Genomic DNA, 17,157 nt, shown 5'->3' on the forward strand with positions numbered 1-17,157 from the left:
CCCCAGCATCGAAGCACTGACCACACTCGACCAGCTCCGCTGGGCAGGGCCACATTGTCCGCATGGTTCCCCCAGACACGAGACTCCCCAAAGCGAGCGCTCGAAACGGGCCAAAGGTGGCTCTGTGTCCCAGTGTCCCAGTGTCTCAATGTCCCAGCCTCCACAGCTCTCTGGGGCAGAGAATTCCACAGATTTACAACCCTCTGAGAGAAGAAATTCCTCCTCATCTCAGTTTTAAATGGGCGGCCCCTTATTCTAAGACCATGCCCCCTAGTTCTAGTCTCCCCCATCAGTGGGAACATCCTCTCTGCATCCACCTTGTCGAGCCCCCTCATAATCTGATACGTTTCCATAAGATCACCTCTCATTCTTCTGAACTCCAATGAGTAGAGGCCCAACCTACTCAACCTTTCCTCATAAGTCAACCCCCTCATCCCCGGAGATGGAGAGATTTCTCGAGGCAAAAGGCATCAAAGAGTAAGGAGAGAAAGCGGGAGATATGGTGTTGAGTTCGAGGATCACCCTTGATCATATTGAACGGCTGTGTAGACTAGAGGGGCTGAATGGTCAACTCCTGGACCGATTTTCGCTGTTTCACTGCATTAAAGGCGCTATATACATACCAGTTGTTGCAGTTAAACCCCCCCGCACACACACACACACACACACACACACACACACACACACACCCCACACATACACACACCCCACACACACACACACACACCCACACACACCCACACACACACCCCTACACACACACCCCTACACACACACACACACCCCCCACACACACACACCCCTACACACACACCCCTACACACACACACCCCTACACACACACACACACACACCCCCCACACACACACACCCCTACACACACACCCCTACACACACACACACACACACACCCCCCACACACACACACCCCTACACACACACACACACACCCCACACACACACCCACACACACACACACACACACCCCCACACACACACACACACACACACACCCCCCACACACACACCCACACACACACACACACACCCACACACACCCCCCACACACACACACCCCACACACACACCCCTACACACACACACACCCCCCACACACACACACACACACATACACACCCCACACACACACACACACCCCCCCCCACACACACACACACCCCCCACACACACACACACACACACACACACACCCCCCACACACACACACACACACACATACACCCCCCACACACACACACACCTACACACACACACACACACACACATACACACCCACACACACACACCCCCCACACACACACACACACACACACACCCCTACACACACACACACACACCCCACACACACACACACACCCCACACCCCCCCCCACACACACACCCCCACCCACACACTCTGATGTCATACATGTTGGTCACAGTGGTGATATAACCAGCCCCTGGCCAGTCAGGGCTGGAGGGAGGGCTGTGTTTGAGCAATCTCAAGGGATGATATCAGTGGGGATGATATCATCGGCTGCCCCTGTGGATAATAAAGATTGTTTGTGAGCTAGTTGCAAGTTTGCCTGCAAGGGGGGGGAGAGGGCGGATGTGAGAGACACAGACCTTGTATCACCGTGCAGCTGCCTGTAAATGTCAGAGTGTTTGGTTTAGTGGTGTGGCAGTGGATCACGTAGACCCCCGTGTGTGTGTGTGTGTGTGTGTGAGAGATATTCCCGGGGCGAGCGGGGGGGAGCAGAGTGGGACAGAGCTGGGGAAGGGACTGGGAGGGAGGGAGGTTACTCGAGATATGGAGCTGACGACGGCTGTGTTGCTGTTGGCTTGTGTGAGCTGGATACCAATACCCGGGGCAGCAAGAACAACAGGTAAGTGCTGTTATTTTCTGGAAACCGGGATTCAATCACCACAGAGACAGCACGGCTTTATGAAAGGGAAATCGCGTTTGACAAAGTTGCTGAAGTTCTTTGAGGATGTAAGGAGCAGGGAGGATAAAGGGGGAACCAGTAGATGTGGTGTATTTGGATTTCCAAAAGGCATTGGATAAGGTGCCACATAAAAGGTTACTGCACAAGATAAAAGCTCACGGGGTTTGGGGTAATCTTCATCATAGGCAGTCCCTCGGAATCGAGGAAGACTTGCTCCCACTCTAAACACGAGTCCTGAGGTGGCTGAACAGCCCAACACAGGGACCCACAGTCCCTGTCACAGGTGGGACAGATAGACGTTGAGGGAAGGGGAGGGTGGGACAGACAGACGTTGAGGGAAGGGGAGGGTGGGACAGACAGACGTTGAGGGAAGGGGAGGGTGGGACTGGTTTGCCGCACGCTCCTTCCGCTGCCTGCGCTTGGTTTCTGCACGCTCTCGGCGACGAGACTCGAGGTGCTCAGCGCCCTCCCGGATGCACTCCCTCCACTTAGGGCGGACTGGTCTTTGGGCCCAGGGACTCCCAGGTGTCGGTGGGGATGTTGCACTTTATCAGGGAGGGCTTTGAGGGTGGTCCCTTGTAACGTTTCCTCTGCCCACCTTTGGCCCGTTTGCCCGTGAAGGAGTTCCGAGTAGAGCCCTCGCTTTGGGGAGTCTCGTGTCTGGGGGAACCATGCGGACAATGTGGCCCTGCCCAGCGGAGCTGGTCGAGTGTGGTCAGTGCTTCGATGCTGGGGATGTTGGGCCTGGTCGAGGACGCTAACGTTGGTGCGTCTGTCCTCCCGGGGGATTTGCAGGATCTTGCGGAGACAGCGTTGGTGGTATTTCTCCAGCAGGGTGAGGTGATACTTGAGGCATTCGATAAAGTTCGACGTAAGTGGTTACTACACAAGATAAAAGTTCAGGGGGTTGGGGGTAATATATTAGCATGTATAGAGGATTGGTTAACTAACAGAGAACAGAGAGTCAGGATAAATGGTTCATTCTCGGGTTGGCCACCAGTAACTAGTGGGGTGTCACAGGGATCAGTGCTGGGGCCCCAACTATTTACAATCTATATTAACGACTTGGATGAAGGGACTGAGTGTAACGTAGACAAGTTTGCTGACGATACAAAGATGGGAGGAAAAGCAATGTGTGAGGAGGACACAAAAAATCTGCAAAAGGACATAGACAGGCTCAGTGAGTGGGCAAAAATTTGTCAGATGGAGTATAATGTTGGAAAGTGTGAGGTCATGCAGTTTGGCAGAAAAAAAATCAAAGAGCAAGTTATTATTTAAATGGAGAAAGATTACAAAGTGCCGCAGTACAGCGGGACCTGGGGGTTACTTGTACATGAAACACAAAAGGTTAGTATGCAGGTACAGCAAGTGATCAGGAAGGCCAATGATATCTTGGCCTTTATTGCAAAGGGGATGGAGTATAAAAGCAGGGAAGTCTTGCTCCAGTTATACAGGGTATTGGTGAGGCCACACCTGGAGTACTGCGTGCAGTTTTGCTCTCCGTATTTACGAAAGGATATACTTGCTTTGGAGGCAGTTCAGAGAAGGTTCACTCGGTTGATTCCGGGGATGAGGGGGTTGACTTATGAGGAAAGGTTGAGGAGGTTGGGCCTCTACTCATTGGAGTTCAGAAGAATGAGAGGTGATCTTATGGAAACGTATCAGATTATGAGGGGGGCTCGACAAGGTGGATGCAGAGAGGATGTTCCCACTGATGGGGGAGACTAGAACTAGGGGGCATGGTCTTAGAATAAGGGGCCGCCCATTTAAAACTGAGATGAGGAGGAATTTCTTCTCTCAGAGGGTTGTAAATCTGTGGAATTCTCTGCCCCAGAGAGCTGTGGAGGCTGGGACATTGAATATATTTAAGGTGGAGATAGACAGATTTTTGAGCGATAAGGGAGTGAAGGGTTATGGGGAGCGGGCGGGGAAGTGGAGCTGAGTCCATGATCGGATCAGCCATGGTCGTATTAAATGGCGGAGCAGGCTCGAGGGGCCCAATGGTCTCCTCCTGCTCCTAATATAACAGGCTCGAGGGGCCGAATGGCCCACTCCTGCTCCTAATGTAACAGGCTCGAGGGGCCCAATGGTCTCCTCCTGTTCCTAATGTAACAGACTCGAGGGGCCCAATGGCCCACTCCTGCTCCTAATGTAACAGGCTCGAGGGGCCCAATGGCCCACTCCTGACCCTAATGTAACAGGCTCGAGGGGCCCAATGGCCCACTCCTGCTCCTAATGTAACAGGCTCGAGGGGCCCAATGGTCTCCTCCTGTTCCTAATGTAACAGGCTCGAGGGGCCCAATGTCCCGCTCCTGCTCCTAATGTAACAGGCTCGAGGGGCCCAATGGCCGGCTCCTGCTCCTAATGTAACAGGCTCGAGGGGCCCAATGGCCGGCTCCTGCTCCTAATGTAACAGGCTCGAGGGGCCCAATGTCCCGCTCCTGCTCCTAATGTAACAGGCTCGAGGGGCCCAATGGTCTCCTCCTGTTCCTAATGTAACAGACTCGAGGGGCCCAATGGCCCACTCCTGCTCCTAATGTAACAGGCTCGAGGGGCCCAATGGCCCACTCCTGACCCTAATGTAACAGGCTCGAGGGGCCCAATGTCCCGCTCCTGCTCCTAATGTAACAGGCTCGAGGGGCTCAATGTCCCGCTCCTGCTCCTAATGTAACAGGCTCGAGGGGCCCAATGTCCCGCTCCTGCTCCTAATGTAACAGGCTCGAGGGGCTCAATGGTCTCCTCCTGTTCCTAATGTAACAGGCTCGAGGGGCCCAATGGCCCACTCCTGCTCCTAATGTAACAGGCTCGAGGGGCCCAATGGCCCACTCCTGCTCCTAGTGTAACAGGCTCGAGGGGCCCAATGGCCCACTCCTGACCCTAATGTAACAGGCTCGAGGGGCCCAATGGCCGGCTCCTGCTCCTAATGTAACAGGCTCGAGGGGCCCAATGGCCGGCTCCTGCTCCTAATGTAACAGGCTCGAGGGGCCCAATGGCCGGCTCCTGCTCCTAATGTAACAGGCTCGAGGTGCCCAATGGCCGGCTCCTGCTCCTAGTGTAACAGGCTCGAGGGGCCCAATGGCCGGCTCCTGCTCCTAATGTAACAGACTCGAGGGGCCCAATGGCCCACTCCTGCTCCTAATGTAACAGGCTCGAGGGGCCCAATGGCCGGCTCCTGCTCCTAATGTAACAGGCTCGAGGGGCCCAATGGCCCACTCCTGCTCCTAGTGTAACAGGCTCGAGGGGCCCAATGGCCCACTCCTGCTCCTAATGTAACAGACTCGAGGGGCCCAATGGCCCACTCCTGCTCCTAATGTAACAGGCTCGAGGGGCCCAATGGCCCACTCCTGCTCCTAGTGTAACAGGCTCGAGGGGCCCAATGGCCCACTCCTGCTCCTAATGTAACAGGCTCGAGGGGCCCAATGGCCGGCTCCTGCTCCTGTTTGTGATGGATGATGAAAAATAACAGGAACAAAAGGTTAAGGAACAGCTTGATGACGATAAATGGGCCGCCCCCGATTCAGGAGCTCCCTGTCCTGTCTCCTCAGATTGTGGTTCTCGCCCGCTGATGGTCAATCCTATCCCGCTGCGAGTACTCGGTGGTCAGGACACATTGCCTGGTGCCTGGCCCTGGCAAGTCAGTGTCCAGTTAAAGCAGCACGGGACACGCACGCACATTTGTGGAGGCATCATCATCGACACCCGCTGGGTCCTTTCAGCCGCACACTGCTTCTCTGAGAAATTGAGGTAGGTTCCAGCAACTCGAGCGGGCGGTACTGAGGGAGTGCCGCACTGTCGGAGGGGCAGTACTGAGGGAGTGCCGCACTGTCGGAGGGGCAGTACTGAGGGAGTGCCGCACTGTCGGAGGGGCGGTACTGAGGGAGCGCCGCACTGTCGGAGGGGCAGTACTGAGGGAGCGCCGCACTGTCGGAGGGGCAGTACTGAGGGAGCACCGCACTGTCGGAGGGGCAGTACTGAGGGAGCGCCGCACTGTCGGAGGGGCAGTACTGAGGGAGCGCCGCACTGTCAGAGGGGCAGTACTGAGGGAGTGCCGCACTGTCAGAGGGCAGTACTGAGGGAGTGCCGCACTGTCGGAGGGGCAGTACTGAGGGAGTGCCGCACTGTCGGAGGGGCAGTACTGAGGGAGTGCCGCACTGTCGGAGGGGCAGTACTGAGGGAGTGCCGCACTGTCGGAGGGGCAGTACTGAGGGAGTGCCGCACTGTCGGAGGGGCAGTACTGAGGGAGTGCCGCACTGTCGGAGGGGCAGTACTGAGGGAGTGCCGCACTGTCGGAGGGGCAGTACTGAGGGAGTGCCGCACTGTCGGAGGGGCAGTACTGAGGGAGTGCCGCACTGTCGGAGGGGCAGTACTGAGGGAGTGCCGCACTGTCGGAGGGGCAGTACTGAGGGAGTGCCGCACTGTCGGAGGGGCAGTACTGAGGGAGTGCTGCACTGTCGGAGGGGCAGTACTGAGGGAGTGCTGCACTGTCGGAGGGGCAGTACTGAGGGAGTGCCGCACTGTCGGAGGGCAGTACTACGTTAAAGACGGGTATAAATGGCAGTGGATGAGGAGGTGTGTTGAGGAGAGGAGGGGGAGATTGCGAGGCTCACCCTCACACCCCCTCGCCCCGCTCTGCGGCCAGAAACGAGGGTTGACAGTCACTGTGCCGTGTTTGCTCCTACAGCCCATCGTCCCTCTGGGTGGTGGTTACAGGACTGCACGATCGGTCAGAGTTCAGTGCTCACACCAGGATGATGGTGGTACGAAAGGTGATTGTTCACCATCAGTTCGAAGCCCGATCGATGATCAATGACATCGCCCTGCTACACCTGAGGAGCGCCATGGAGTACAGCGATTACGTGCAGCCCATCTGTGTCCCCGTCAACGGAACGGTGCTGGCCGACATCCACCTCTGCTTCATCACTGGCTGGGGTATGAGTGTCGATTACGGTAGGCCACCCTCTCGCTCAGTACTGCCCCTCCGACAGTGCGGCACTCCCTCAGTACTGCTCCTCCGACAGTGCGGGGCTCCCTCAGTACTGCCCCTCCGACAGTGCGGGGCTCCCTCAGTACTGCCCCTCCGACAGAAACATAGAAAATAGGTGCAGGAGCAGGCCATTTGGCCCTTCGAGCCTGCACCACCATTCAATAAGGTCATGGCTGATTATTCCCTCAGTACCCCATTCCTGCTTTCTCTCCATACCCCTTGATCCCTTTAGCCGTAAGGGCCACATCTAACTCCTTCTTGAATATATCTAACAAACTGGCCTCAACAACTCTCTGTGGTAGAGAATTCCACAGGTTCACAATTCTCTGAGTGAAGAAGTTTCTCCTCATCTCGGTCCTAAATGGTTTACCCCTTATCCTTAGACTGTGACCCCTGGTTCTGGACTTCCCCAACATCGGGAACATTCTTCCTGCATCTAACCTGTCCAGTCCCGTCAGAATTTTATATGTTTCTATGAGATCCCCTCTCATTCTTCTAAATTCCAGTGAATATAAGCCCAGTCGATCCAGTCTTTCTTCATATGTCAGTCCTGCCATCCCGGGAATCAGTCTGGTGAACCTTCGCTGCACTCCCTCAATAGCAAGAATGTCCTTCCTCAGATTAGGAGACCAAAACTGAACACAATACTCCAGGTGAGGCCTCACCAAGGCCCTGTACAACTGCAGTAAGACCTCCCTGCTCCTATACTCAAATCCTCTCGCTATGAAGGCCAACATACCATTTGCCTTCTTCACCGCCTGCTGTACCTGCATGCCAACCTTCAATGACTGATGTACCATGACACCCAGGTCTCGTTACACCTCCCCTTTTCCTAATCTGCCGCCATTCAGATAATATTCTGCCTTCCTGTTTTTGCCCCCAAAGTGGATAACCTCACATTTATCCACATTATACTGCATCTGCCATGCATTTGCCCCACTCACCTAACCTGTCCAAGTCACCCTGCAGCCTCTTAGCATCCTCCTCGCAGCTCACACCGCCACCCAGCTTAGTGTGATCTGCAAACTTGGAGATATTACACTCAATTCCTTCATCTAAATCATTAATGTATGTTGTAAATAGCTGTGTGCGATTGTGGAGAAGGTAGACGGTTTTGAGCCTAGCCTCAATCGACAGAAACTGAATCGCTATCCTACTCCCAATCCCGCTGCCCGACCCGAATGGGATGTCCGAAGTCTTGAGGAAAGAGGGGAGAGAAATAGAACTGGGCACTTTCAGTGAGGTCAGTGGGCAGGACTCTCGCCTCTGAGTCAGAAGGTTGTGGGTTCAAGTCCCACTCCAGGAACTTGAGCACAAAAATCCATGGCTGACACTCTGTGCAGTACTGAGGGAGTGCCGCACTGTCGGAGGGGCAGTACTGAGGGAGCGTCGTACTGCACTGTCGGAGGGGCAGTACTGAGGGAGCACCGCACTGCGCTGTTGGAGGGGCAGTACTGAGGGAGCGCCACACTGTCGGATGAGACGTTAAACCGAGACCCAGTCTGCCCTCTCGGGTGGATGTAAAAGATCCCATGGGTACTATTTGGAAGAAGAGCAGGGGGAGTTCTCCCTGTGTCCTGGGGCCAATATTTATCCCTCAATCAACATCACTAAAAGCAGATTATCTGGGTCATTATCACATTGCTGTTTGTGGGAGCTTGCTGTGCGTAAATTGAGCTGCCGCGTTTCCTACATTACAACAGTGGCCACACTCCCAAATGGGACTTCATTGGCTGTGAGGCACTTTGAGACGTCCGGTGCTCCTGTGAAAGGCGCTATATAAACGCAAGAGCTTTCTTTCCTGTCTCTATTGCTCCCCAGGCCCATCCTCAGACATTTTACAGGAGGCAGAAGTGGATCTGATCCCGACCAATATCTGCAACCAGCGCAGCTGGTACGATGGGATGATTACGGAGAAGATGCAGTGCGCTGGATACGAGAATGGGTCAGCCGACGGATGTCAGGTACGGTGCGTGCGTGCACATTCTCCAGTCTCGCTATCCTTGTTATAATATGGAGACCAGAACTGTGTACAGTTCTCCCAGTGTGGTCTAACCCAGGTATATGACCAGAACTGTGTACACGGTGCTCCCAGTGTGGTCTAACCCAGGTATATGGAGACCAGAACTGTGCAGTGCTCCCAGTGTGGTCTAACCCAGGTATACGGAGACCAGAACTGTGCAGTGCTCCCAGTGTGGTCTAACCCAGGTATATGACCAGAACTGTGCACGGTGCTCCCAGTGTGGTCTAACCCAGGTATATGGAGACCAGAACTGTGCACAGTGCTCCCAGTGTGGTCTAACCCAGGTATATGGAGACCAGAACTGTGCAGTGCTCCCAGTGTGGTCTAACCCAGGTATATGACCAGAACTGTGCACAGTGCTCCCAGTGTGGTCTAACCCAGGTATATGACCAGAACTATGTACACAGTGCTCCCAGTGTGGTCTAACCCAGGTATATGACCAGAACTGTGCACAGTGCTCCCAGTGTGGTCTAACCCAGGTATATGGAGACCAGAACTGTGCACAGTGCTCCCAGTGTGGTCTAACTCAGGTATATGGAGACCAGAACTGTGCACAGTGCTCCCAGTGTGGTCTAACCCAGGTATATGACCAGAACTGTGCACAGTGCTCCCAGTGTGGTCTAACCCAGGTATATGGAGACCAGAACTGTGCACGGTGATCCCAGTGTGGTCTAACTCAGGTATATGGAGACCAGAACTGTGCACAGTGCTCCCAGTGTGGTCTAACCCAGGTATATGGAGACCAGAACTGTGCACGGTGCTCCCACAGTGTGGTCTAACCCAGGTATATAGAGACCAGAACTGTGCGCAGTGCTCCCAGTGTGGTCTAACCCAGGTATATGGAGACCAGAACTGTGCACAGTGCTCCGTGTGGTCTAACTCAGGTATATGGAGACCAGAACTGTGCACAGTGCTCCCAGTGTGGTCTAACCCAGGTATATGACCAGAACTGTGCACGGTGCTCCCAGTGTGGTCTAACCCAGGTATATGACCAGAACTGTGCACAGTGCTCCCAGTGTGGTGTAACCTAGGTATATGACCAGAACTGTGCACAGTGCTCCCAGTGTGGTCTAACCCAGGTATATGGAGACCAGAACTGTGCACGGTGCTCCCAGTGTGGTCTAAACCAGGTATACGGAGACCAGAACTGTGTACAGTGCTCCCAGTGTGGTCTAACCAAGGTATATGACCAGAACTGTGCACAGTGCTCCCAGTGTGGTCTGACCCAGGTATATGGAGACCAGAACTGTGCACGGTCTAACTCAGGTCTTGGTTTAAGTGAGGCGCGTGTTAAGTGGGTGGCCGCTAATTCTTCTCTTGAAACCCTCCCCATGTGCAGGGTGACAGTGGGGGGCCGCTGCAGTGCTTCAACTACCAGGACCAGAAGTTTTACCTGCTGGGCGTGTCGAGCTTTGGCGTACACTGCGGACTGCCACGTAAGGTGGGGGTCTTCACCCGCCCGCTGCAGTACGAGGGCTGGATCCGGAGAATGCGGGAGGCCAACGGGGCAGAGACGACCCACGGTGGGCATGCGGCCCCTAGCCTACTGCGCTGTCTCCTGCTTCTGCTGTCGATGGTGGTCGCTCGCCACTGACCCCCCCAGGAGAAAATGGGAGAAATTGGGAACCAGGCCATTCCTGGCCCCTCCGACTGGCTCTCGCCATTCCATGAGATCGTGGCCGCTCTTCCCAATCTCAACTCCCACTTTCACCGCCTGTTCTCCACATCCTTTAGTATCCCAACAATCCTATCGATCCCAGCCTTGGATATACCCAACGACTGAGCACTCTGGGGCAGAGTTCCCCTAGACCCCAAAAATCTATTGATCCCAGCCTTGGATATACCCAACGACTGAGCCCTCTGGGCTAGAGTTCACCTAGACCCCAAAAATATATCGATCCCAGCCTTGGATAGACCCAACGACTGAGCACTCTGGGGCAGAGAGTTCCCCTACACCCCAAAAATCCATCGATCCCAGCCTTGGATATACCCAACGACTGAGCCCTCTGGGGCAGAGAGTTCCCCTAGACCCCAAAAATCCATCGATCCCAGCCTTGGATATACCCAACGACTGAGCCCTCTGGGGCAGAGAGTTCCAGAGATTCACCCCCCTCCGAGTGAAGAAATTCCTCCTCATCTCAGTCCTAAATGGCTGACCCCTTATCCCGAGACTGTGACCCCCCTGGTTCTACGCTCCCCACAGCCCGGGGGGGAAACACCCTTCCTGCATCTACCCTGTCAGAACTGTGCGTGTTTCAATCAGATCATCTCTCAGCCTTCTAAACTCCGGAGAATATCGGCCTTGTCCGCTCATCGGACAATCCCCCCATCCCAGGAATCAGTCTGGTGAACCTTCGCTGCACTCCCTCAATGGCAAGTATATCCTTCCTTGGGTAAGGAGACTAAAACTGTGCACAATACTCCAGGTGTGGTCCCACCAGGGGCTTATATAATGGCAGGACCTCTTCACTCTGACACACGATTCCTCCTGTAATAAAGGCCAACGTACCCTTTGCTTTCCTCATTACTTGCTGTGGCTGTACGTTAACTTTCTGTGTTTTGTGTACAAGGACACACAGGTCCCTCTGAACACCAACATTCCCCAATCGCTCAGCGTTTAAACAATACTCTCGGCCTTTCTATTCCCCCGACCTGTGATGGACAACGAGACAGTTGTCCTCATTATATTCCATTTGCCAGATGGGCTCGCTCCCTCCCACACCCCAGGTAAAATGGACAGAGCGATGAACTGGGACATCTCCCAGTCCCTCCCTGCCGCAGATATCTTATCGTAGAAATTTACAGCACGGACGGAGACCATTTCGATCCCCATCGTGTCCGCCTCGCGCCGACCGACCAAGAGCTATCCCGGCCTAATCCCACTTTCCCGCTCTCGGTCCGTAGCCCTGCAGGTTACGGGACTTCAAGCGCACGTCCAAATGTGGTGAGGGTTTCTGCCTCTACCCCCCTTTCAGGCAGTGAGTTCCCCCCCAGACCCCCACCACCCTCTGGGTGAAGACATTTCCCCTCAAACCCCCTCTAAACCTCCCCCCAATTACTTTCAATCTGTGCCCCTCTGCCAAAGGACACAGGTCCTTCCTATCCACTCTATCCAGACCCCTCATCATTTTATACACCTCAATCAGGTCTCCCCTCAGCCTCCTCTGTTCCACAGAAAACAACCCCAGCCTATCCAATCTTTCCTCATTGCTAAAATTCTCCAGTCCAGGCAACATCCTGGTAAATCTCCTCTGTACCCTCTCCAGTGCAACATCCTGGTAAATCTCCTCTGTACCCTCTCCAGTGCAACATCCTGCTAAATCTCCTCTGTACCCTCTCCAGTGCAACATCCTGGTAAATCTCCTCTGCATCCTCTCCAGTGCAACATCCTGGTAAATCTCCTCTGTACCCTCTCCAGTGCAACATCCTGGTAAATCTCCTCTGTACCCTCTCCAGTGCAATCACATCCTTCCTGTAATGTGGTGACCAGAACTGCACGCAGTACTCCAGCTGTGGCCTAACCAGTGTTTTACACAGTTCAAGCATAACCCTCCCTGCTCTTGTATTCCATGCCTCGGCCAATAAAGGCAAGTATTCCGTTTGTCTGCTTAACCACCTTATCCACCTGGCCTGCTACCTTCAGGGATCTGTGGACCTGCACTCCAAGGTCCAAGGTCCCTCTGTTCCTCTACACTATTCCCTCGCCTTGTTAGCCCCTCCCCAGATACATCACCTCACACTTCTCCGGATTAAACTCCATTTGCCACTGCTCTGCCCACCTGACCAGTTCATCGATATCTTCCTGCAGTCCGCAGCTTTCTTCTTCATTATCAACCACACGGCCTGTTGTAGTGTCATCTGCAAAGTTCTTAATCATACCCCCAACATTCAAGTCCAAGTCATTGATGTATAGCACAAAAAGCCAGGGACCCAGCACTGAGCCCTGTGGAACCCCACTGGAAACATCCTTCCAGTCACAAAAACACCCATCAACCATTACCCTTTGCTTCCTGCCTCTGAGCCCATTTTGGATCCAACTTGCCACTCTGCCCTGGATCATAGAAACATAGACAATAGGTGCAGGAGTAGGCCATTCGGCCCTTCGAGCCTGCACCATCATTCAATATGATCATGGCTGATCATTCACCTCAGTACCCCATTCCTGCTTTCTCTCCATACCCCTTGATCCCTTTAGCCATAAGGGCCACATCTAACTCCCTCTTGAATATATCCAATGAACTGGCAATCAACAACTTTCTGTGGTAGGGAATTCCACAGGTTCACAACTTTGAGTGAAGAAGTTTCTCCTCATCTCGGTCCTAAATGGCCTACCCCTTATCCTTAGACTGTGACCCCTGGTTCTGGACTTCCCCAACATCGGGAACATTCTTCCCTCATCTAACCTGTCCCATCCCGTCAGAATCTTATACGTTTCTATGAGATCCCCTCTCATCCTTCTAAACTCCAGTGTATAAAGGCCCAGTTGATCCAGTCTCTCCTCATATGTCAGTCCTGCCATCCCGGGAATCAGTCTGGTGAACCTTCGCTGCACTCCCTCAATAGCAAGAACGTCCTTCCTCAGATTAGGAGACCAAAACTGTACACAATACTCCAGGTGTGGCCTCACTAAGGCCCTGTACAACTGCAGTAATACCTCCCTGCTCCTATACTCAAATCCCCTCGCTATGAAGACCAACATACCATTTGCCTTCTTCACCGCCTGCTGTACCTGCATGCCAACTTTCAATGACTGATGTACCATGACACCCAGGTCTCATTGCACCTCCCCTTTTCCTAATCTGTCACCATTCAGATAATATTCTGCCTTCCTGTTTTTGCCACCAAAGTGGATAACCTCACATTTATCCACATTATACTGCATCTGCCATGCATTTGCCCACTCACCTAACCTGTCCAAGTCACCCTGCAGCCTCTTAGCGTCCCCCTCACAGCTCACACCGCCACCCAGTTTAGTGTCATCTGCAAACTTGGAGATATTACACTCAATTCCTTCATCTAAATCATTAATGTATATTGTAAATAGCTGGGGTCCCAGCACTGAGCCCTGCGGTACCCCACTAGTCACTGACTGCCATTCTGAGAAGGACCCGTTTATCCCGACTCTCTGCTTCCTGTCTGCCAACCAGTTCTCTATCCACGTCAGTACATTACCCCCAATACCATGTGCTTTAATTTTGCACACCAATCTCTTGTGTGGGACCTTGTCAAAAGCCTTTTGAAAGTCCAAATACACCACATCCACTGGTTCTCCCTTGTCCTCTCTACTAGTTACATCCTCAAAAAATTCCAGAAGATTTGTCAAGCATGATTTCCCTTTCATAAATCCATGCTGACTTGGACCGATCCTGTCAATGCTTTCCAAATGCGCTGCTATTTCATCTTTAATAATTGATTCCAACATTTTCCCCACTACTGATGTCAGGCTAACCGGTCTATAATTACCCGCTTTCTCTCTCCCTCCCTTATTAAAAAGTGGAGTTACATTAGCTACCCTCCAGTCCATAGAAACTGATCCAGAGTCGATAGACTGTTGGAAAATGATCACCAATGCATCCACTATTTCTAGGGCCACTTCCTTAAGTACTCTGGGATGCAGACAATCAGGCCCCGGGGATTTATCGGCCTTCAATCTCATCAATTTCCCGCCTAATAAGGGCTTTTACTTTCGTGATCAGCCTGCCATGTGTCAACCTCGCTAAAGCCTTGCTAAAATCCATATACACTACATCGTAAACACTGCCCTTGTCGACCCTCCTTGTTACCTCAAAGGACTCAATCAAGTTAGTCAGACACGACCTTCCCTGAACAAATCTATGCTGACTGTCCCTGATTAATCCATGCCTTTCTAAATGAAGATTTATCCTGTCGCTCAGAATTTTCTCCCAATAATTTTCCCACCGCCAGGGTTACGCTGACTGTCCTGTAATTACTCGGTCTGTCCCTTTCGGTACGACATCAGCACCACACCTGTCGCCACAGAGGATCGGAAAATGATGGTCAGAGCCTCTGCTATTTCCTGCTCTACTCATCGAAACACCGTTAAATCTCCCCGTAACCTGCTCTGCTCCAAGGAGAACAACGCCAGCCTCTCCACATCACCGGAGTCCCGGGTTTCTCTCCCCCCCCCTGCCCACGGCACCGTTCTGGTCAACCCCCTCCGAGGCCTCGACGCCCATCCGATAGTGCGGCGCTGATACAGCGCGAGCGCTCGCCCAGCCTACAAGTGACCAACACACGTGCTTGCATCGCTCGGACCTTATTAAAAATTTAATACAAAGTTCCGACTCGCGGGTCAGGGCCAGGGCCAATGTAAAAGTGACGTACGAAATCCCGGAGAGTCGCAGCGATGGTTCCATCTTGACACGGAGAGTAACACTACCACCGAACAGTAACATCTGATTCCATTGTTGCAAAAAAAAAAAACCACGCGGTTGTCCCGTACAATATCGTGTATATATATATATATATATATATATAAAAAAAAGAAAGATGAAGAAACAGCAGGTGCGCACACACCCCTCCAGAAGCGAGCCAGGAATGTATCTCGAAGGCACAGTGCCATCCTCAACCTCCCGGCTCTGGGTTAACCGTCGGAAACAACAGGCGTTGTGTCATCATCGTACCCCTCACCCCCTCTCTCCGCGGCAATAAACGACACCGGATCCTGGGGGGGAGGGGGGGCGTGGGGTAACAGGGGGAGGAGGAGGGAGTAGGGTGGATCACTGACAAGTTTCCACAGTCGTCCGGGATACAAAAATGTTAGAACGTCAATCGGATTTGGGGGGGGGGGCGGGTTGGTGCTGCCAGAGAGAGAGAGGGAGGGAGAATCAGAGAGAGAGAAAGAAAGAGAGACAGAGAGAGAGGGAGACAGAGAGAGAGGGAGAGAGAGACAGAGAGAGAGAGAGAGACACAGAGAGAGAGAGAGAGACAGAGAGTCAGAGAGAGAGGGAGAGAGAGAGACAGAGAGAGAGAGAGAGAGAGAGACAGAGAGAGAGAGAGAGAGAGGGAGACAGAGAGAGAGAGAGAGACAGGGAGTCAGAGAGAGAGAGAGAGAGAGAGAGACAGAGAGAGACAGAGAGTCGGAGACAGAGAGTCGGAGACAGAGAGTCGGAGACAGAGAGAGAGAGAGGGAGGGAGAGTCAGAGAGAGAGAGAGACAGAGAGAGACAGAGAGAGACAGAGAGTCGGAGACAGAGAGAGACAGAGAGAGGGAGAGAAAAAGAGCGAGGAAGGGAGAAAGAGAGGGAGTCAGAGAAAGAGACACACAGAGACAGAGAGAGAGAGGGAGTCAGAGAAAGGGACACAGAGAGAGAGAGAGAGACAGAGAGAGACAGAGAGAGAGAGGGAGTCAGAGAAAGGGACACACAGAGACAGAGAGAGAGAGGGAGTCAGAGAAAGAGAGGGAGTCAGAGAAAGGGACACACAGAGACAGAGACACACAGAGAGAGACAGAGAGAGAGAGACACAGAGAGAGACAGAGAGAGAGAGAGAGAGACAGAGAGAGAGAGAGAGACAGAGAGAGAGAGAGGGACACAGAGAGAGAGAGAGGGAGACAGAGAGAGACAGAGAGAGAGAGGGAGTCAGAGAAAGGGACACACAGAGACAGAGACACACAGAGAGAGACAGAGAGAGAGAGACAGAGAGAGAGACAGAGAGAGAGAGAGAGACAGAGAGACAGAGAGACAGAGAGAGAGAGAGAGAGAGACACAGAGAGAGAGAGAGAGAGACAGAGAGACACAGAGAGAGAGAGAGAGAGAGAGAGAGACAGAGAGAGAGAGACACAGAGAGAGACAGAGAGAGAGAGAGAGAGAGAGAGACAGAGAGAGGGGGGCACCGGCCGGTTAAGTGCTGAAGGTCTCGACGATTCCCGAATCTGCGTCAGCAGGAGTCCGGTTGCTCCGAGACGTACCCTGGTGCTTGCTCGCTCGAGAGAGGGTCCTTCCAGTCGGACTGAAGTTGGGATCCCAGTCTCTCTCCCTCTCCCGGGAACGTCCGTCGGCCAGTGACCTTCGGACGACAGGGTTCCCTTGCCCACTCCTCGATGCCGGGCTTGTCGAATCCATGCAAGAACAACGGGTTGACGGAATTTATATCCACTGCTCCCCCTCCCTCACGTCCCCCCCCAAAACAGCCATTGCAGTATTAAATTACATGTAAAAATTTCACTGCCCCCCCGCCCCCCAG

At 53.3% G+C, this 17,157-nt stretch overlaps 1 protein-coding gene across 1 annotated transcript; it reads left to right on the forward strand.

Moving 5' to 3' along the window:
* The first annotated feature begins 1,810 nt into the window (after positions 1-1,810).
* Positions 1,811-10,547, forward strand: LOC139242381 (transmembrane protease serine 12-like). The gene is made up of 5 exons (XM_070870326.1): positions 1,811-1,886; positions 5,492-5,690; positions 6,628-6,893; positions 8,752-8,894; positions 10,293-10,547. Exons 1-5 carry the CDS (start codon positions 1,811-1,813, stop codon positions 10,545-10,547), a joined length of 939 nt encoding a protein of 312 aa, XP_070726427.1.
* Positions 10,548-17,157: the final 6,610 nt, after the last annotated feature.

This window comes from Pristiophorus japonicus, unplaced genomic scaffold, assembly GCF_044704955.1.
Source record: "Pristiophorus japonicus isolate sPriJap1 unplaced genomic scaffold, sPriJap1.hap1 HAP1_SCAFFOLD_1306, whole genome shotgun sequence".
Taxonomy (NCBI): Eukaryota; Metazoa; Chordata; class Chondrichthyes; family Pristiophoridae; genus Pristiophorus; species Pristiophorus japonicus.